General features: G+C 34.9%; 1 protein-coding gene across 1 annotated transcript in view; it reads right to left on the reverse strand.

Moving 5' to 3' along the window:
- The window catches only part of LOC143223236 (pyrokinin-1 receptor-like), a 47,471-nt gene extending 24,530 nt beyond the window's left edge, over positions 1-22,941 (reverse strand). The window contains exon 1 of the mRNA XM_076450902.1: positions 21,776-22,941. Coding sequence (XP_076307017.1) covers positions 21,776-22,658 — 883 coding nt within the window. The 5' untranslated portion in view covers positions 22,659-22,941. The remainder of the gene's footprint in view (positions 1-21,775) is intronic.
- Positions 22,942-23,258: the final 317 nt, after the last annotated feature.

Raw genomic sequence — 23,258 nt, forward strand, 5'->3', positions numbered from 1 at the left:
GATTTAATAAAATCAGTTGTCGACTCCAACATTTCAAAATGCAGAATAGTTTATTGTATAAAGTTAAAAAAATGAAAAATCTACATGTTTGTTTGGAACATGCTGCATTGTCTTCAGGGTCTTATTACTGTTCTCATGATAAAATCGCAATATGCACACCCACATGTATAAATTACAGGTTGTCTCTATTTATCGTACAAATAGTTTCCCGTTTCCCGTTGCAGTGAAAACTCAGACCCAGTCTGAGGGTTTCCTGAAAATTTGAAATATAAATATTAAAATGAAAACAAGCTTAAATTTTTGAATAAAAATGATATAAAAAATTCTAAACAACACTGGTTAAGTTCTTTATTAGATCCTTTATTTTTTCTCAAACTTGGACCTGAACTGAACTGTTTATCACATAGAGTGTCAAGGGATCTTTCAATACTATAACTTAATGGGAAAAACACACTGATAGACAGACTAACAAATCTGGGGAACGACAAAAATATTGCATTATTCAAAAAAGACACCATGGTGAGTACATATGCAGCAGATGCTACAGTGACCAAGGCATTTATATGGTAGACTACTCCAAGACATCGGTCATTCGAGTTTATCAGCAGTAGCAAAAGGTGAATAATAATACATGCTACGATGATAACTGTGGCCACAAACATGTAGTGACAGAAATATAAGAAACGTAGTTAAACTGGATGATAAAGTCTAGCCATCAGTAAATAATAGAACAACTGGAAGACATTCACTTGAGAGAAATCCACAAACACCAATTACAGTCGCATCTTGCGAAGAACGTTGCAACAAGTGGACTACGGCAGTGAGAGGTCATTGAATAAACCTATAATGTCGGTCACCAACAAGAAAGAACACTGCAAATGGTTTAAGGAACGCAGACATTGGACTAATGAGGATTGATGAGAAGCGATGTGGTCCAAGAAGTCATACTTTAAACTTGTCACAAATGGGAAAAGACAGGTTTGGAAAAATACATACAATTCCTTCACTTCATCTTGTGTGATCACAACTATCGAAGCTTCTAGTGGTGGAATCTTAGTTGGGGACACGTTTTTCTAATACACCCTGGGCCCCTTAGTTTCTTTAAAAGGCAGAACGAATACAACAGAATACCTCAACACTATTCTGATCAAATGTATTCAACGACATTTTCTGTGTACTGATGAGGACATCTATTTCCAAGACGATATCGTTCTGATTGAACATACCCAAATGGTACATACATGGTTTAAGGAATATGACAGAGACTTTAAGCATCTCCCATGGTTACCACCTTGGATCTCTATCCAATTGACCATCTTTAGGAAGAACTTATCTTGAAATAAATTTGATATCACGATTTTCTGTATGCCTTTATCCATAAATTACAAACATAATTAATGACTACATCTAGAAAATCTTTTTTATGTATTCTAAGCCAGGTATGTCATGGCTGTTATTTGAACAAAGGACACTCTAAACGGTTATTAGCTGTACTTTCTAATAAAGTGACAAATCAGTATATGCTAAAAGCCAAATGTTGCTAATGAACACTTATAACATGAAAAAACAACAACAAATAATATAAGTTTAAGAAAATTCACGATAAATTAACAAAATAGACAATTAAAACAAGAACATATAAAGTGGAATATGAAAGTAAATGAATATGTAAGACAATATACATTAAAGGAATATATGTATATACAGCTCTAGCATAGTAAGTTTTATGGTTATATGGGCTTTTCCAATGCAGGGAGGGATCAAAGATCGAACCCTGAATTTTAATATTATTAGCTCACAAAATTACCATTGAATTACCAGACGGAATACACTTTGTGTGTATGCATTTTAGAACTCTGGTTATATCCGGTGGTGGTTATATCAGTTTTATACTTTATGCATACATTGGCATACTTAAGGTAGACTTTCCAGTGGCACAACGGAAAGTCTGCGGATTTATGCCATTAGAAACCATGTCTCAATACCCATGGAGGGCAGCGTCCAGATAGCCCTTTATAGAGCTTTGTGTTTAATACCAAACAACAAATACGCGAGGATGTGAAAAAAAGTCAAGTAAAGCGTAAGGCAATGCACATGTGCAAAGAAGTATAGAAATCTTGGTACATTGAAATTGTAACATGACACACACAATTACCAGTTTGTTCAATCATTATGGACCTTACTCTCAGAAATGTTGGATGAGTTATGATTAGTCTATGCCAAATGATCTCTTAGGGTGCAAGCGATTAGGGTAGAATCAATAGTACAATAATAAATTAATAAGTAATTAATACAACATATACAGTATTTTAATGAATATTTGTGAATTATATCTCGTCACTTAACTCACTTTTACATTCACATAAAAATAAGAGGAAAGCGCGTAAGAAACCACATTTATTAAAGGGGACCGAGAATGATAAAATATTGAGAAACGCTGGTTTATAAAATATACATACTAAAAATTCTAGGTACAGTAAGAAACTATATGAACAATATCAATAAGATCCATAAAACATGATAGAATTATGAACGATAAAATGTGTAAGAAATTACAGAATTATGTATAATAAAATGCATAATACATATTAATATTTAACACTTTAAATCCTAAATATATTTTAAAGATCTCTGAAAGTTTATTGTGAGAGAAATGGTCATTTATGCAAGGCTTTATCACTTGTTATACTGTTTTTTATTTCTCACATAGCAATTAATTTAGTCTTATCACTTATAATTGTGTTTTTGATTGCTCACATAGCAATTAATCTACAGGATAGCCCGTAAGTCCCTACCCATCCATATGTTGTGTCTAAACAACGTTATAATACTAATGATGAGTTGAAGGCAGCTGTTACCGCGACATTTGAAACAATAGCCCCTGCTATGTTGAGGAAAATGTCTCACAGAACATGGCGTCGCATAATATTATGCAGCGAGAATGAGGGACAGCACACAGATACACTGGATATATGGATGGGTAGGGACTTACGGGCCACCCTGTAGTTCTACCACTTATAATTGTGTTTTTGATTGCTCACTTAGCAATGTATCTAGCTTTATCAATGGTAATATTGTTTTTATTCATTCATGTGTTAAATACGCTTTCTTTGTCACTTGTATTATTATTTGTGTACAAATAGGTATGAATCAAATTGAACTGATGTTTTACTCAATAATATAAATACTTTTACGCAGTTTTTAAAGCTTATTCTAATTCTTTATTTCTTAAGGTAATTCAACCATAATTAAAAGTGTCATTTATATAAAATAACACGGCGTTGATAAACGTTACTGTTCACCTTGTCGAAATTTCAATTGGAACTTAAGCTGTCAATAACATTTCTTCGGTAAGGAGATTGAAAACGTCTGTGGTATAGCGTTATTCACAAGTGATGTTAATAATTTGCATTTCAATCTAGGTTCACATGATCACCTATTCGCTTTATGCTTCAACAAGAATGGAATGGTTCTTTAAATGTTTACGACAATTTAATTGCCCGCTCATCTAATACTAAATCGAAATGTTTTTCGCAAACACATGTATAGCGACAAATAGTTAGAACTTTATCCTTTTGTTGCAGATCTCACTTGATGTTTAAAGTTGGAATCTTTATCAATAAAGCATTCTATTTATGTATAAACTTTCTTAAACATAATGATACTTTATCTTTATCTTAGTTTTAAGATTAATGCTGACAGCAGAATCTTATAAAACCTTTCTTAATCTCAACACAGTCAACATTTTTGATGTATTTATCTACAATAAATTCATACAGTCATTTCTATATTCAAAGTAGAAAATAGCTAAGAATATAGAGTTTAGTAAGAACAGAAGTATCAGGTGTAGCTTGTAGTCTAATATATATAAATGTGTCCTTCTTAAACTCGGTTATTACCAGTAAAAATGTCAGCTGCTGTTTACCAAACTGAGCGTGGCAGCTGCTATTCTAGTAACACACAATTGAAACTTAAAAATGCATAAAAATACACATACAGGAACACAAAGATCCGTGACAGTAGAGAAAGAAATTATATTATTTTCCACTATTGCCACATGTTTCATTCGAAAAATAAATATTACCTGGTTTAAGGTTAACGTTCGTGGAATTACTTCTAACTTTATTAAACGCCAATTTTGAGTGTTGGCATCTTATTCAAATTGATAAATTATCATTAATCGGCTATTCGAGTTTTATACACTCTCAACATAATTCCTTCTTCTCTTTGTAGGTTTTGGAAAGTACAGTCATGTGAAAAAGTTAGGACACCCTATGAAAGCCTGTGTATTTTTGTAACATTTTTGGATATATAGATATTTAATCTCAATTTCAACAATACTGAGAGATTATAGGAATATAACTAAACAATTAACACTGAAGAAAAGACTTTTCAAGATCTTCTGTAAATGTAACTCTACAAAAATGCATGTTTTAACTGAGGAAAAAGTTAGAACACCCTATCCCCTAATAGCTAGTGTTACCCCCCTTGGCTGAAATAACTGCAGTGAGACGCTTTTTGTAGCCATCTACCAGTCTCTGACATCGATCTGAAGAAAGTTTGTCCCACTCCTCAATGCAGAATTCTTTCAGCTGTGAGATGTTTGAGGGTTTTTTTGCATGTACAGCCCGTTTCAAGTCACTCTACAGCATATCAATGGGATTAAGATTTGGGCTTTGACTCGGCCATTCCAGAACTCCCATTTCTTAGTTTTCAGCCAGTTCTTGGTGGATTTACTGGTATGTTTTGGGTCATTGTCGTGTTGCACGGTCCGGTTCCGCTTCAGCTTTAATTTTCGTACAGATGGTCTCACATGATCCTCAAGCACCCTCTGATACACAGTTGAATTCATGGTGGATTCTATGATTGTGAGCTGTCCAGGTCCTGCTGCAGCAAAGCAGCCCCAAACCATGACACTTCCACCTCCATGCTTCACAGTTGGTATGAGGTTCTTTTCCTCGAATGCTGTATTTGGTTTACGCCAGACATGTCTTCTGTTCTGGTGTCCAAATAATTTAATTTTAGACTCATCTGTCCAAAGAACATTATTCCAGAAGTCCTGGTCTTTGTCTACATTCTCTCTGGCAAACTTTAGTCTGGCCTTGATGTTTCTTTTAGAGAGCAAAGGTTTCCTCCTTGCACACCTCCCATGCAAATTAAACATGTGTAGTCTCTTTCTGATTATAGAGGCATGCACTTTCACATCAACAGTAGCCAAAGTCTGCTGTAGGTCCCGTGATGACATATTAGGGTGTTTGGAGATCTCTTTTAGAGTCTTGCGGTCTGCTCTCGGGGTGAACTTGCTTGGACGACCAGACCTGGGCATGTTGGCAGTTGTTTTGAAAACCCTCCACTTGTTGACTATTTTTCGGACAGTGGAATGGCTGATTTCAAAATATTTTGGGATCTTTTTAAATCCCTTACCAGACTCACAAGCTGCTACAATTTTTTTATAAAGGCTTCAGACAGCTTTTTTGCTCTCACCATGGTGCTCATTCTCACTTCAACAGTCAGAAGCACACCAAACTAAATGTCTGAGGTTTAGATAGGGCAAGTCTCATTCACAATGCTGAATAACGATCTTCTAATAATGTGCACCTGTGTGTGAGTTGAGCCATTATAAGTGGGAATAAATATGGGGGTGTCCTAACTTTTCCCTCAGTTAGAATATGCATTTTTGAAGAATTACATTTACAGAAGATCTTGAAAAGTCTTTTCTTTAGTTTTAATTGTTTAGTTATATTTCTATAATCTCTCAGTATTGTTAAAATTGAGATTAAATATCTATATATCCAAAAATGTTACAAAAATACACAGGCTTTCATATGGTGTCCTAACTTTTTTACATGACTGTACATTTTGTCACACTAATCATTTATGTGTACACCATACTGAAAATAAATAGATAAATTTTGAACTGTTATTTTAACGCATCTGATTTTGAATACATAAATTAGGAGGACTGTGAAGAGAAAAAATACATAAGCAGTGAAAATAATTTTATCACAAATTTTAGGCCTATTTGTTTCTAATGCTTCGTCTGCTACAGGCGTTTAAACTGTACTCCACATATGTAGTTTCAAATCTTTCTCTTACTATTAGAAGTTGCTCGAGATTGACGATCAGTGGTCTCTTCAATGTTTGACATTTATGTAAATTTTGCTTTTAAAATATACAGTTTTACTAAACCCTGTACTAATGATTGGCATCTATCGTTAAGAAGTTCCAAAAATCACGAAAATACAAACTTAATAAAAGAGAAAATATATGAGAAGTTTAAACAGCTGCCTGATAAATTTTGATCTGAGTGACGTTGTTATACTGATGTGAATCATAAAATACCTTATGGTACTCGACGGAGACTGATCCTAACAGTATTTCTTAGAAAACGATTGTAAAAAATCTAATTAGTGTAATTTGATAACTTCACAGAGGCTAGTTCTTTCTTTAAGTTTAAGGCTAAATACAATTTATTCATAAAAAAATACTGTACAGTCGTTTAAAGTGTATACTGTTATTAACTGGTAGAATTATCAATTAAGATAATAATGAATTTTTGAACACATTTTCTGAAGAGTTGCTATATCGAACCAATTGAAACCCTCGAAACTCCTTGACATTATTCCACTTGGTTTGTTTGATGCAACGCTATCTCTAAAACTTTTAAAACCTCATGTGGTTGAAGAGGTTGTGCGTGTGGTCGATTATAGGGGTCGTAGTTGTTATATGTTTGAATGAATTTGGTTTCCTTCTTCCATCAACGTGCTTGAAAATAGAGTTATCAGAGGAATCAAAGAACAATTCAGGGTATAAAACGGAAGTAAGTTTCCATTGACCAAACACTGAGGCTAAACAGAGTAATAACTTGAAATAGCAAAGCTTTAATGACTGATGTAAGAACTGTTATAAAAAAGTGCTCTTTTCGTTGAATGCTAATTGATGTTCACTTGATGAACTGAGAAATACTTTACCTTTCGAGTTTAAATAGCAGGCTATTCTCAGAATGATCTGTGTGAAAGTTAATTCCATGTGATGTGTTTATCCTTCAAGTGGTCCTTTAAAACAAAGGTAATATGAAATATTAACCCTTTTAAGCTCTACCCTGAAACATTAAATTATCTTTTCTCCTTTTTGCTTAACTGGGTAATTTTTAGTTATTCAACTTTTATTGATGTGTCATTAGTTATTTTACAAGAGAAATCTCATAATAAGAACCACCACGAGTTCTAATATTTCATATACTATCAGTTCCTTTTCATCATAAAACTAAAATACATTGAATTTTAGAACATCAAAAACTATTTGTCTCTTTTAAAAACACTATATATTTAATTTAATATTAAATTTGACTATTGTTTTAAAAATTATTTATATATATTGAAACCTAAAATACATAATATTGAGGGTCACGGGTTCAAATCCCCGTCACACTAAACATGTTCATCATTCCAGCCGTGAGGGCGTTATAATGTGACGGGCAATCCCACTATTCATTGGTAAAATAGTAGTCCAAGAGTTGGCGGTGGGTGATGATGACTAGCTGCCTTCCCTCTAGTCTTACACTGCTAAATTAGAGACGGCTAGAATAGGTAGCCCTCGTGTAGCTTTGAGCGAAATTCAAAACAAACCAAACTTAATACTGAATAAAATTGACCGATAGATAATGAATAATAATTTACATTTTTACAATATTTTTATATCTTGATGCATTAAACAATCAGTTTTCTTCATAGAAGATAATTACGTGGGAGCTCTATGATCAATTATAATGTTCAGAAATGATTATGGAATAATCTGAATTTTCTAGGTAGGTAACAAAATATCTCAATACCTCGGGCAGCTCTACTCCCATCACAAATAAGATTTTTTTTTCCAAAAACGGAAACAGTATTTTTATTCAGTGATGGCGAGAAAACCCACTTGTAGAGAAATATGTATGCAAAAACGGCTCGTTTGGATTGAGAAAATATTTTACATAAAAGAGCGAACAATGTTTCGACCTTCTTCTTTTGCATATATATAAGTATTTTTATTGAAATATTAATGCTATTATGTTAATCGATGAAAAAATATGACGTTTATTAAATGAATATAATTACTGACTTATTAATATGTATTTTACTGTCCAAAAGATATTCTTCACATCTACATTTATTGAATAAATCGAACGTTACAAAAATCATTTTAAGTCAAAGAGAGAAAAAAAAATGTAGTAACTAGAGAGCTTATAAATAGACCAAATAAGCTCCGTACGTTTTGCATTTTATCGAAAATGACAGATGAAGTGAATGTTTTATGCGATAAAGAGTGATTAATTGTTATTTTACTACTAGATGGGTTCTCTGGAAATTTATTTGGTTTGTTTGCTTGCAAAGCTAAAAATGAATAACCTTTTCTCTGCACATGTCAGGTATCGAAATCCAATTTTTAGCGTTGTAATTTTCCATATACTTGCTGCTGATCCACTGGGGAACATTTTTATTGGTAACAACTGGTCAATTAAAGCTATTTAAACGTAGTCAAATAATTGATAAACCTTCATATATAACCGTCTTCAAATGGTACGGAGAGTGTACTTGAAACGGTTACTATATTTTATTCCATCTTAGAAATAAATTCATGTTAAAAGTTTTCTGTGGTGTACTTCATTTAGAGACATTAATAAGGACCATAAAATGTTACCGCTACAGAAACAGTAACCACCACACTTATAGAACCCCAAAATACATAACGTCTTATTGTCCTTGTAGTTCACAAATCTCTTGTTTACTGTATAATACTTATTACTGTAAATAAAGGAGTAACCATCACACATACACTAAAGTACTTGTGTTAAGAAAATAAAGATTTCATTTCCTTGTAATTCACGATAAAGCTCATTTTGTTTGTACTAAATGTCATCACGTGAGAGAATTTACACTTTAAAAATAGAAAACAAATTTGTAAAGGAGGAAGTCAGTTAGCATACGAGGTCTGTTCAAAAAATACGCGGACTGTTTGAATTGCGCGGCTCCAGTTGGTTCCAGGGGAAGCCGCTTGGTGTCGCTAGGTTTGCACAGATCAGATGATTACGACGCCATTTCTCGATTGCAGATATCTTCATTTGTGTATTAGCGACGCGGTTTTAAGTGAAGTGCGATTTTTTCGTTTGGCGGATTTCAGAATGAATGACCTGAAGGAGCAACGACTTACTGTGAAATTTTGTGTTAAACATGGAATCACTGCGACTGAAACTTTTGCTATGCTTAACACGGCTTACGGTGATGTTGCTATGAAGCGTACGGCATGTTTCAAGTCGCATGAACGTTTTAAGGATGGTCGACAGTCCATTGAAGATGATGAGCGTCCTGGACGTCCTTCCACGTCAACTGACGACCCACACGTCGACAAAATCAACACCCTGGTGCGGGCAAATCGACGTCTGACTGTCAGGAAGCTTGCTGAAGAGTGTGGGATATCAGTTGGATCTTGTTACGAGATTTTGACCGAAAAATTGAAGATGCACCATGTTGCTGCGAAATTTGTGTCTCAGAACTCGTGAGTTTTTGGCCAAACACTCGATCACTCTTCTTCCCCAACCTCCCTACTCACCTGACCTTGCTCCTTGCGATTTTTTCTTGTTCCCCAAACTCAAAAGACCCTTGAAAGAAAGAAGATTTGAGACGATTCCCGAGATTAAGGCAAATGCGACGAAGGAGCTGGAGGACATTACAAAAGAAGCGTACCAGGACTGTTTCAACAAGTGGAAACACCGTTGGGATAAGTGTATGCGTTGGGGAGGGGAGTACTTTGAAGGGGTCCCAGACCTGTAACTTCTAAATAAAGTACATTTTGTTTTATGACGTCAGTCCGCGTATTTTTTGAACAGCCCTCGTACATATCTTTGATACATTTTACTCTTTATATGTCATATCAAAGAGAATATCTGTTCCATCTGGTAGGCACATTTTAAGAGAAGGTCTGTTCTACCTGGTCGACATGTTTTAAGAGAGGATGTGTTTTCTTTGGCCTGCACTATTTCAAGACAGGATCTGTTCCACCTGATCAGTACGTTGTAAGACAGGATCTGTCCCACCTGGTTGGCATATTTTAAGAAAATATCTGTCCCACCTGGTTGGAACATTCTAAGAAGGAATCTGTCTCACCTCGTGGGCACAATTTAAGAGAGGGTCTGTCACTCCTGGTTGGCTCATTTTAAAGAGAGGACCTGTCTCATCTGGTCGACACGTTTTAAGAAAAAATCTGTCTCACCTAGTTGGCACATTTTAACAGAGGACTTGCCCATCTGGTCCGCACATGTTAAGAGAGGATCTGTCCCACTTTGTCGGCACTATCTAAAGACAAAATCCGCCCCATCTGGTCAGACCATTTTAAGACAGGATCTGTCTTACTTGGTCGGCACATTTTAAGCTCCAACGTGCTTTCATTTATTTACAAAGTACTTGCTAGAACATGAAATCTCTTGTAATGCGGAAACGCAAGTTTTACGAGTGTTTGTAATCAGAATATAGCTTTTCCGTAGTTATTTCCTTGATATCCAAACATACAAATAGTTTAAGTATGTTATTGAGCACATAACTTTTTCAAGGCAGTTTAATACTGTTTTATAGTGTTTTCATGTATTAATACAGGCTTTAGTCACATTAGCCTATTATTCTACAGAATAAAAACAATAACTTGAGGTTCAGTACGCTCATCAACATGAATAGAGTTAGTAATGACTTGGTACACAATATCTTATCAAGTTGCAGGTGGTTATTATATTAGTATGTGTATGTGGAACAGTCAGCATGGTGAACGGTCTGATATACGGAGAAAATATTTGGGAACAGATATAAAATATTAAGTGGAGCGTATAACTGGTTATTAGAAGTAGTGCTATGATACGCCGCAAATACAAGATAGGCTTGTATATAAAGCTGTGGAGGGCGCAACAGGGTGTTATCTGTAGAACACCGAATCATATTCGTAAAGTTGAATCATCAAAGTTGCTGCAGTGCTACGGCAGAACCGGGTTACACTGATAAAGGACAGAGCTATACAAAAATATTGCTGTCAGAAGGGTGGCTAGTCTGTTTTGGGTTACACTGATACAGGACAGAGCTATACAAAACTATTGCTGTCAGAAAGGTGGCTAGTCTGTTTCGGGTTATACTGATACAGGACAGAGCTATACAAAACTATTGCTGTCAAAAGGGTGGCTAGTCCGTTTTGGGTTACACTGATACAGGACAGAGCTATACAAAACTATTGCTGTCAGAAAAGTGGCTAGTCTGTTTCGGGTTATACTGATACAGGACAGAGCTATACAAAACTATTGCTGTCAGAAGGGTGGCTAGTCTGTTTTGGGTTACACTGATATAGGACAGAGCTATACAAAACTATTGCTGTCAGCAGGTTGGATAGAAAGTTCGCAACAAATATTTCTGTAATGCATGGTCACCATGCTTTTTTAAACTCACGCCTGATGGCTCTGAAAATATAAGTCTATCAAAACTAAGCGAGATTTCTCATCTAAAAGATGCCATTATAAACAGAGGTTCGTGCAATTTTAGAGAAAATGTTCGTGCTGCAACATCCAATAACAGTGTCTGAAAGAACGCACGAATATTGCATTATTCTGAAAATATTGACCAATTGCTATAGTTACATCCCAAGTACCTAACAAATGCACAGTTGTCGACTTTTCTATACAAGCATACAAATCTTTCTCTGTGTATGTTACACGGTTCACCTTACACACTTTTACAAATACCCATATTAACTTTATAGTTACCCTATCGATGAATAGATAGTTTTTTTTAATGTAAACTTTTTAAAAATACTTGGTTCCAGGAATTAAAAAAATACATATATATTAACATATTTGTTCATAGATATTGTGTTATTGAGACATGAGCTATTGCTACAATTGCTATTAGAAGTCAATTACACCGATAGAGAGACTATGTTTGTTTCTTTTTGAGTTTCGCACAAAGCTACACGAGGGCTATTTGCGCTAGCCGTCCCTAATTTAGTAGTGTAAGACTACAGGGAAGGCAGCTAGTCATCACCTCCCACCGACAACTCTTAGGCTACTCTTTTACCAAAGAATAGTAGGATTAACCGTCATACTATAACGCTCCCACGGCTGAAAGGTGCGACGTGGATTCGAATCCGCGACCATCAGATTAGGAGCCGAACGCCTTAACCCACCTGGCCACGCCGGGCCTGAGGGACAATGTAGAATTCATGTTACGGTAACATGGGTCCGAAGAGAGTTTAAATATATTGGGATAAAAATTCTAATAACTTTTTAATATGCTTTTTTGGCCACATTATCACATTATGTGTGTAAAATGGCGAAGCTGCTATACGTACAAATATATATAAAACAACTCTGGGTGTTATCTTCGTTGTTGGTCACTAAGCCTGTAGAACGAGTAAAGTGCACAATGTCTAAATTAAATGAATTAATGTTGTTTTACTAACAGTGTTATAAAAATAAGGTTAAGCTTATTTGTTAAACTGAAATTACCAGACCTGTTTTTTATTGTATTTTGTTTTCTTGAGTACAAAGTTCGTGTTGTGTGTTGTTGTTTGTTACTAGGGAGAAGCTACACAAAGAGCTGTCTGTGTTTTTCACACTAAGGATATCGAAACCCGATTTCTAGCTCTATAAGTCCGCAGACGTACCGCTGTGCCACTGAGGGCTTTTTTGTGTATGTGTATGAAAACCATTATTATTCTTCTAAATTAGAATTGGAGTGTTATATTATACAAAACAAATGAAATTATATAAAGAAGTGAACATTGTTTAAAAACTATATTTTTAATTCTAAGTAGCAGAAACGACTCCTCTGGAGGTGTAAACAAACAACTGGGGAATAGAGAAATTTTTATCTGAATACATAAGAAAATAAAATTATTAAAAATGACCTTTATCTTCAAGATAACAAAGATAACTATTTTTATCTAAACCAAAATTTTGACACAGCGGCTTCATCAAAGTTAGTGATACAATGATTGTATTTTCTTTAGTTCTTTGAATGGAATAACGGAACTACCTAACACTATCGTAGCGCACTAGCAGCCGTCAAGTGCGGAAACCAGTCAGTAGTATCACGTATCGATGTTTAACCCTAGATCAACAGCCCTAAACACTCAACTGGTCACCCCGTCCTAAGAAACAAGAAGGTAATGTAGCAACTAGTGACATATTCTATAATTCCGTTATATTATTTTTTTGCGTCAGCGGTAAACGCAACATTGTTGGTATCTCTAACAGCCTATTTATTATTGCGTCCAGTCAGCAATGCTATTCAGGAAGTATTTAAAACAGGGACAGAATACTAATTAACCTAAGTATATCGTATACAACTGAAAAAAAACTTTTAATGCAAGGTAATAAATGTTAGGAAGATACGAATTTCCGTGATACATTGGAGGTGATCAACCAGCGGTTTTATGGTTGAGCAATTAATTTCTTTCATTAAGGAAATAAATTACAGCACTGTAAAATTTGCATGTTTGCTGGAACATTTTAGTAAAGATTAATGACACCAAGTTATAGGTGAGTGTTTGTTTTCCAACAAGGAAGAAACGGGATCATCATAGTAACGAAATGACTGTTCGTACTCGTCGTCAGTATACATTAATAGCCGTATTACTTGTGAGCCTATGGGGCCCAGGCCCAGAGACCAGAGGTTAAAAATAAAGGGTCGAACGGAAGAAAAATAAACACACTTGACACAATAACAAATTGACTGCTCTTACACCTTATTAAATTGTAACTAATTAACCAATAGAGTTCGTACCCCAGAGACCACAGTTGAATGACGGGTCTGTGGAGTTACAGTTTCGTAGTTAATTTTTCGACCACACTGATAATGTTATACATCGTGTGTATAATCTGTTGGAAAGACTTCCAAACCTGTTAAGGTGGTCCTGGCTGTATCATTAAACCAACTCAAACTCGTACTCTTATAAAATAGCATTTTTGTTATAGTGTGCAAGAATGTATTCTGTCACATATTTGAGTTTGACATATATGTATATACATGTGCTATCTCCAGTAAAACACTTAACTCTTACTGAACATGATACACTAGTTTCATATGCACATAAATTCAGTGGTATGGGGGTCAATGAGTGTAACTGGCTATCCAGTAAAGCCATTTCTTGGGCAAGGTTCTAATGCAGTAAAAACAACAACAAACCAACAACAAAACTGGTTAATTCTGTTACTAATTATTGTTCAGCCTCCAATGGTATCCTTACTACCTCTTTCGAGTGGCGCTTAAATGTAACTTTCTAGTAAAGTAATAGTAAGACGGTAATTACAATTAGCGCTCAAGCGCTAATAAGAGTATGACAATAGATAAATGTGTACTGTAAGAGGGAACAGTCTATCGGAATAGGTCTTTATTGGAGAAGGGATTTTTCTGTCTTAATTCTACGTTTATTTAACTGGATAGATTTACTAAGTGTTATTTAATTTTTGGCAGAGCGTAACGCCCTAATCCTATAACTTGGATTAGATTAAAGGATGAGGAGACTTTTTATACCTCAGGATGGAATCCAACTAAGAATCCATCTGAAGTGAAAAGTAAACTTCACTTTCAATGCCTGTCAATATAATTAGTCTTTGATTAGAATCAAATATAAGTTGATGAAATGGATTACAGAATGCTGATGAAATTATGTCATTCCTGTGATCTGTATATATAAATAACCATTCCTGTGATCTGTATATACAAATAACCTTTTACACATTTTTCCTTAATAAAGGATTTGAAGCTACTCCTCAGAATGTAAGATTAGAAGAGAGAAATATCCATTTTTGTTAATTTCATTCCAATTATTATAACTGAGCAGTTTTTTTTAATTAAATTCTGATTGAGTTAAATAGCTTGGCCAAGTATGATTAACACTTTGCAATTAAGTATAAACCATTGGATATATTTTTCTCTTCGTTTTCAGTGAATGTATACAAATTATATATCTCTCACTGAAGACAAACACCTACGAATGTCTTAGCTATCTAGAAGCTAAAAGACCGTGAAATCAAATAATAATTCACGCGAGTTTTAAAGGACTTGTACGCTAAAAGCGTTTAAGTTAAGTATCAGATAGTAAGTTTAAAAACTCAAAATCGTAATTTCATTGAAAAATAATGAATAAGATTGGAGAAAACGTGTTATTGAGTTCTCCTTCATAGAAGGAGATTATCAAGAAATGAAAATCTCTATATAAGGTGTAGCAGATTGAAAGAAGTAACACGTAGTGTTTTTTTTTTTCGTTCAGATTTACTGAAAGCCATAATTGTTCACATTACGCCAGTATGGCCTACAGAGAACAAAATCTGTGCAAAAATCAACACGTCAATAACTAATGGCTTAGCGTATATAAAGGTCGTGATAGCCTAGTGCGTGCTTAGACAAAAATAAACCAGAACATTCGAGCCAAATAAACACGTGACCTCTATAATCTGTAGAGCTCTTTGTCTAAATGCTGCACAAAATCAATTTTTTTAAAAAAAAATTAAAAAAGAGGTTGATATATCAAACTGTAATGGCAAGCTGATTAAAGTATTTAGTATCGTTAATGGTGGAATTAACGATTACAAACTGTTACAAACTGTTTTTGTTAACCTGAAGATGACCTAAGATCGAAATATTGTTCTGTACTTTATTTTAATTAAAATTTTAAAACCCATGCCAGCCGTCTTGAGAATACAGTTTTACTTCATGTGGGTTTCTCATCATCATGAATAACGAGTCCACATTGAGCTATCTACTGTGTTCATCGCGGGGAATCGAACCCAGAATTTTAGCATTATAAGGCCCTAAAGTCACCCGAAAACATGTTAGAAAAACAACTTTAAGGCTATTGGTGTCTCGTTCGTTGACATTTAACTTATTTATTTGAAATTTCATAATAAATTCTAAATTATTCTTCTAACACGTACACCCCAGAAAAAACCCAAGGTTTTTCAAGTGCTTTCATTTTGATAAGCTGTGAATCTACACAATTATCTAATGATTCCTAATAATGCTTTCTCAATGAAATGATTGCATGTGTGCAAATATAACCTTTAACTTATTTCTTTGGTGTAAAACAGCTCTAAAATTATGAAACCGTTTCAGTTATTTGTTTCTCTGTGAACGCTGTGTTTCTAATTTGTCTTTTCAAAGTTATGTCGTCTAGAAGACAAAAACAATAATACCATTTTAGGATATTTCGTATTAATAACAGTTCAGCATACAAAAGTATAAGATAGTGAAACATTTTTGAAAAACTAACTACAAGTGGTTATAATCCAAAATGATATTGTGTCATGAAATAATTATACACATCAGCTTCCGTTTCATGTGTTATAACTTTCAGAACCACAAACACGCATAAACAACTGAGATGCGTTTGGCAGTTAATATAAAATTAATTGTGATATACCTAACAGCGAGGTGGTTAGGGTATTGGACTCGCAATCTGAGGGTCGAGAGCTCGAATCCCTGTCACACCAAGCATGCTCGCTCTTTGAGCCATGGGGGCATTATAATGTTACAATCAATCCTACTATTTTTTTTGTCAAAGAGTAGTATAAGAGTTGGTGGTGGGTAGTGATGACTAGTTGCCTTCTCTCTAGTCTCACACTGATAAATTAGGGACGGCTAACGCAGATAGCACTCGTGTAGCTTTGCGCGAAATAAAAAAAAAACAAAAAAAAAACTAACGTCATCCGGAAGCTCAGCGGTAAGTTTATGGACTTGCAATATTAAAATACAGGGTTTGATGCCCCGAGAGCTGATAACCCATTGTGCAGCTTTAGCTAAAAAAAATAATAATTCATTTATCCATGGAAAGTTCCACAAGCTTACACAATTATTCAATAGAATGAGAAAGCAGAAGAATAAAAAAACCTATTCAACAGCATCAACGAGACGAAAAACACACCCGATATAAATGCTACTATTCAACACATTCAAATGTTTAAGTCTTCAGTTTTTGTAAAATTTTCACCAAGCATTTCTGTGGTTGAAAGCAACATTAGTTCAGATTTATGTTAGTTTCAAAACTATTTAAAAAAATATTATTCGTCCTTTTAGTATTCGATTAATTATAGTAGATGATCACTTTTGAAACTAGAATTTCAATCAGTTTCTATCCACACAAAAAAAATTAGGGTTTTCTCCTACGTATCCTTATAGTTTTATTAATGATGTAGGAGTTTATTCTCACTATAACATTCACATTCTAATATGAATGAACCTAACCATAGAATAAAAATATAAATTATTTAATTTTGAGGTCATTCAATTATAAACGATTGAATTTACAAAATATACGTGTGTAAGTAGGAATTTCGCACAAAGCTACTTGAGGGCTATCTGTGCTAGCCGTCCCTAATTTAGCAGTGTAAGACTAGAGGGAAGGCAGCTAGTCATCACCACCCACCACCCACTCTTGACCTACTCTTTTACCAACGAATAGTGGGATTGACCGTAACATTATACACCCCCACCGCTGGGAGGGCGAGCATGTTTAGCGCGACGCGGGCGCGAACCCGCGACCCTCACATTACGAGTCGCACGCCTTACGCGCTTGGCCATGCCAGGCCACGTGTGTAAGTTTCAGAGACAAAGGTGTATGATAATAAGCTCCTCAGTATCTCAGCGGTAAGTCAATGGGCTTAGGAGGTTAAAAATTAAATTTAAATACCTATGATGGACAGAGCATAGATAGCTCATTGTGTAGCTTTGTGTTTTACAATATAAACAAAAATAACAAAATTTTTACTAAAAAATAGAATTTATTTGCTCTTTTTCCAGTTGGTTTTTACTTGTTAATGCCTCCCGATCACTCAGCAGTAAGCATGTAAACACATAAAATTAACGTAAAAGGTTCGACCACTACGGTGGGCACAGCCTAGGTAGCTCATTAAGCCGATTTGTGCTTAATCAAACAAACATTATCTCTTCAATAATTAATTTTGCATATTTTTTAAATTAAAGCTAATTGTTTACATATTTTCCACTGAAATGTGTGAGGCTTCCTTACTACCATTTTATGAAATTGAAGAGTATCCAAACTCCAAACATATTGTGCAAAATATTCCCAGTAAAAAGCATGAGAAAGGAAGACTAATAAGATCAATGACCAAAAGTCAGTATCAGAGTTATCACGTAAACGTTATCTTACTGATATTTTTTACGCCAGTGTGAGGTTAATAGGGTTAACAGAAGCAAACATGTTGGAAGTTTAGGTTTAGTCGAGACAGATTGATATTGTGCACTATTGATATGTTACGATTCATTGACCTACTGACCTGAAGCTAGTGTTAAAGTGTTCCATGTTTTATAAGAATTTTGTAAAGTAACCCTCATACTGTCTTTTCGTTAAGAATCTTTCCAGTTCTCATTTTCGAAATTATGCTATGTAACAACATTTTTACTTTTTCTTGTTTCTAGGTAGAAAGTGTTATTTCTCCAATTGCTTATGCCTAAGGTAAAAGGAAAAGACCCATTTTTCTCTTCAAACTTTGCTTTTGTGACCTGGGTTACGAAATTTTTAAATTTACTCATTTTCCAAAACATTCCAGGTAGATTCAGTGCCGAGTAGCTGATAGAGAATTTTCTCGAACTTACAAGGATTTTCAAGAACTTTATAGAATGTTGTAGAACTTACAAGAATTTTCAAGAATGTTGAAGAACTAACGAGAATTTTCAAGAACCTTTTAGAATTTTCTAGAACTTTCCATAGTAATATATTTACATGGGCTCACCACTCACCACTTCAGTTTAGTTCTAGCTGCCTAAGTGAGCACATAGACCTACATTTTGTCAGAGATGGCATCAAGAAGCTGTAAGCATTCTTCAGACGCATTTTGTAATGTATGTGGCCAATTTACCAAGATAAGAGCGGGAAAGTACTCTGTGACAGCAATTGCTAAAATTTCTGAAGCCTACAAGACATATTTCAGCATGCCTGTCGGGGATCAGTACAAACTCTGGGCACTTCATTTACCTGTGGACACTACAAAGAACTCTAGAAGGTAAGACGGACAATTTTTGCTTACTTGAATAGTAAGATTTTAGACCTTTCAAAACTTAAATATCTTTTAATTTATTTTTTAATTTCCAAAAGTATAGAAAAAATATCACACAAAATATTTTGCACGAACCTCTTACACATTAGTTTGGATCAAATAAATTTATTCTTCATAATAACAATTTTATTTTAGGGTGGTACAGAAGGGAAAAGAGAGCCATGAACTTCGCTATTCCAAGAATTAGGCGTGAATCCACTGATCACTCAAGCAATTGCTACTTCTGCATGATGGACCCTTCCAAACGTCGGACTGGCAAGAATATATCTGCTATCATATATCCTGACCTTCCATCACCCATCGCTTCAGTGCCACACTGCCCTAAGCTCTCTGTACGCACTCCGCCAGAGAGAAAGCAGCCATCCTCAGAAGAGAGCAGTAAATCAGTAGAGGAGGTAGATGTTCAAGATCCAGATTGCAAATTCAGAGATGGAGCTGGTGAGAGAAACCCATACAACTCCAACCAAAGAGACCTCAATGAATCGATCAGAGATCTTGGTCTAACAAAGCCGAATGCCGAGTATTTAACGTCTAGGGTCAAGAAGTGGGAGTTGTTAGATGAAAGTGTGCAAGTCGCAAGTCAGAAGAAGCGTCACGGACATTTTTCAAGCTTCTCCATTCGTCAAGATGGGCTGTGCTTCTGCCACAATGTATCCGGTCTGTACGAGGCAACTGGAATTGTTTGCAACTAGAAGGAGTGACGCCTCCTCATTGATAGTTCATCCAGAAGCCTCAAAACTGTGCTACTCTATAATGGGAATAAGTATCTGTCTCTCCCCTGGCTCATTCGGTGCACCTCAAAGAGGAATAAAACAGCGTCAAGACCTTGCTAGAAACCTTGAAGTATGAGGAGTATGGTTGGGAGGTTATCAGAGACTTTACAATGGTGGCATTCCTGATGGATATCCAAGGAGGCTTTACCAAGTTTCCCTGTAATCTTTGCCTTTGGGACAGAAGGGACACCACAGCGCACTACAACAGGAAGCACTGGCAATCACAAGACCGAAAATTATGTGGAACTGGTTGAGGCTGTGGTGAAGAACTATGGCAAAATGGGCTGAAGGATGTCCCTAAATGTCCATATTCTTAACGCTCATCTTGATAAATTCAAGGAGAACATGGGAGCATATTCAAAGAAGCAAGGCGCCAAGATATACTGGACTTTGAACTCCGCTTTGAGTGTATAACGAAAACATAATTGGAGACTGTATTTGGGGCTGATACGTGAAAGTGATTTGCATTACAGTCGCAAATCTCGAAAAACTACTCACTTCTAAACATTTTTGTTCATTTTTGTATAACTTTAATATAAATACATGTAAATCTTGATTCATATGTTGTTTTATTCAGACCTTGTGTGAATAAAAATGTGCAAATTTGCCCGTCTTTACATAGAAAATAGATTAATTTCTAAATTTCAATATCCAGGTCACAAAAGCAAAGTTTGAAGGGAATAATGGCTATTCTGTAGTTTTACAATATAAGCAATTAAGAAATAACACATACTATCCAGGAACAAAATTTGTGTTACATATTGTTATTGTTATATATCTTCTTCTTGTGAAAGTCGAATATATGACATGTGAGTAATAAATATTTCTATTTTCTGCCTTGAAAACGAAGATTGTCTGTGGGAAAACGTTATTCATCCAACATATCATTGATAAATATGCGAGAAAAATACCAGTTCTAAGATTTTGTGTTATCTTACATAACGATTTACTGCATCACCAGCAGAGTAATGGAAGGCTTTTGAGAAATTCTCTAACAGCAGAGCGGCTGATGGAAGACTTGATAATTTAATAACAACTTTATAATAAAACGCCTAGTGCCTATTACAATATTTCACATTTTGATACCTTATTTAACAGCAGGGAGACTGTTACACATGTGTCAATTTATTACTTCCATGGCCATCAAAATGAGTGGTAGAAACCTGTAGTAAAGTAACTATTTGATGAATATCTTATAAGTAGAGAAGTGTGAGAAAGACACAATTCACACATGAAAGAATATTTATCTTAATTTTAATAATAGCCTGCAAACCTATTAATTTACCATTAGGATATTTTGATAATGATTATTTTATGAGAATAATGACCAATGAAAAACACTATTTATCTTAAATTATTATTAATGAGTCTCTTAGTATAATAACGAAGCTCAAAAATTATTCATTTACCATTTCGATATTACGATGATGATTAGCTTATGAGAATAGCAGTGTGTAAAGCTCTACTCGTTATCATTCTATAACGACTCGTTACTTCTGAAAGAATCTGATATTCACCATTTCGATAAATGATATTCTAGAATAATGGCCGACAGACACTATTCTTTTTTCTTCTGGCATTTTAATCTATTGCAGAGTGGATGATGGAATATTTTATTCATCTAATATCTTGAAAAATAATTTGAGAAAAATCGCTCAATTTATTTAACAAGTACAAATTTTTAATCACCTGTAACTATTTTATGGCAGTACGAGAATACTGGTTAGTACAATACTTCATATACTTTACGTTTTATGATTGCTCCACCAGAAAAGTCATTCTTGAAAGCTATTACTCGTCCATCATTTCGATAACTACTTTACAATAACAGTAACAAGAGTGAGACTTCTTAATCAATCATCATTTCGGTCAGTGTCTTAACCAGTAGGAGTAGCTAATGCAATATTTAACTTACCCAACATTTTGATCACCGCTCTGCGAGAGGAGTTGCTGGTGGAAGACGTCGTAGTCTGTCTGTAATATTTGCTGTGAGTACCTTGTGGGCTGGACCCGTTGTTTATTTCGTGAGTTGTTTCATCATGAGACAGTTCTAATGACCGTCGCAGCTGAAGAGCAATAAGCACGTAAAGTATTAGAATTATACTCATAGGGATTATAAAAAAGAAAAGTGTGGAAATTCCAAAAGCATGTTTCAATGGTCTTTTCACTGTGCACACAGCATAGTCAGTGATATCAAATAAGACCACAATACCAAACTGAAACGCTATGGCTACAGCTGCTAGTGCTCCAAGAAACCAGATGATAATGACAAATTTAACAGCTCGGGATAGTTTGGACATTGTATGGGCTCGAAGAGGGTGACAGATGGCTAAATATCGCTCTACCGTAAAAGCAGTGATGGTTAATATAGACGCATTCGTTGAAGTTTCTGAAGTTAGGCCACGAAAGAAACAAAAGAATTCTCCAAAAATGTAAGGATAATTTTCCCAGAGTTGGTACATTTCCTGAGGAAGTCCTAATACTAGCAGTAAGAGATCCGAAATAGCCAAGCTAAAAAGATAGTAATTTGTGGCTGTTTGCATGTGTTTGTTCTTCGCAATTACAACACATGTGCAGATGTTGCCAACTATTCCAGTAGCCAAAATAGATACATAAACCAGGGTCATGGGTACCACGAAGATCAAAGCCTTTCTCTTAGGACCCATGTAGGCTTTATAATTCACCAAAGTGTTATTTGTGCTGACATTTTCTAGCAAAGTTTTCACGCTTTCGGTTGTATCATCTATTATAAATGTAAAGTTTTTATCCTGAAGTGAAAAAAGGATATCTCCCTCCATTTTATGGCACCGTTTGCAAAGTGTATTGAAAAGAAAACTATTATAAATTATTAATTAAAAAGTTTGCAAGCCTCTCAATTAAAATGTCACTTTTTACCATGTATTCGGACACGTCAGGTTTGACCACTGAACTCAGTTTTATGAGAAGCTTCAAAAGAGGTAAAACAAAACAACAGACTATTCAAAATATTCCCATGTTAAAGTCATTTAAAAATGTTTTTCTTCTCTTTTTTACACATACATTCGATAAGATTCAGAGCACTGAAATAAGAGTATTGCTAGCGGTGAGCAGAATAACGAGTCCAGCATGAACGACACAAGCTCACGACCACTATGTTTAACGTCATGAGTCACGTGGCCTGACGAATTTTGACTATTGGTTTTAATCTCAGTAAGGAGGATCTGTAATATGTTTATAATGTTTATTTACAAGTGCTTCTATTATATTTATTTGTAGTGTGTATTTTATTAAGAAATATAAAACTTATATATTCACATAAACATTCTAAAACAGTTTTACATTAAAATATTCCAAAGCTTTTAATATTTTAACTGGTATTTGTAGGCATGAGAACAAAATATGATGAAATTAAAAGAAAG

Source organism: Tachypleus tridentatus, chromosome 8 (assembly GCF_004210375.1).
Source record: "Tachypleus tridentatus isolate NWPU-2018 chromosome 8, ASM421037v1, whole genome shotgun sequence".
Classification (NCBI taxonomy): domain Eukaryota; kingdom Metazoa; phylum Arthropoda; class Merostomata; order Xiphosura; family Limulidae; genus Tachypleus; species Tachypleus tridentatus.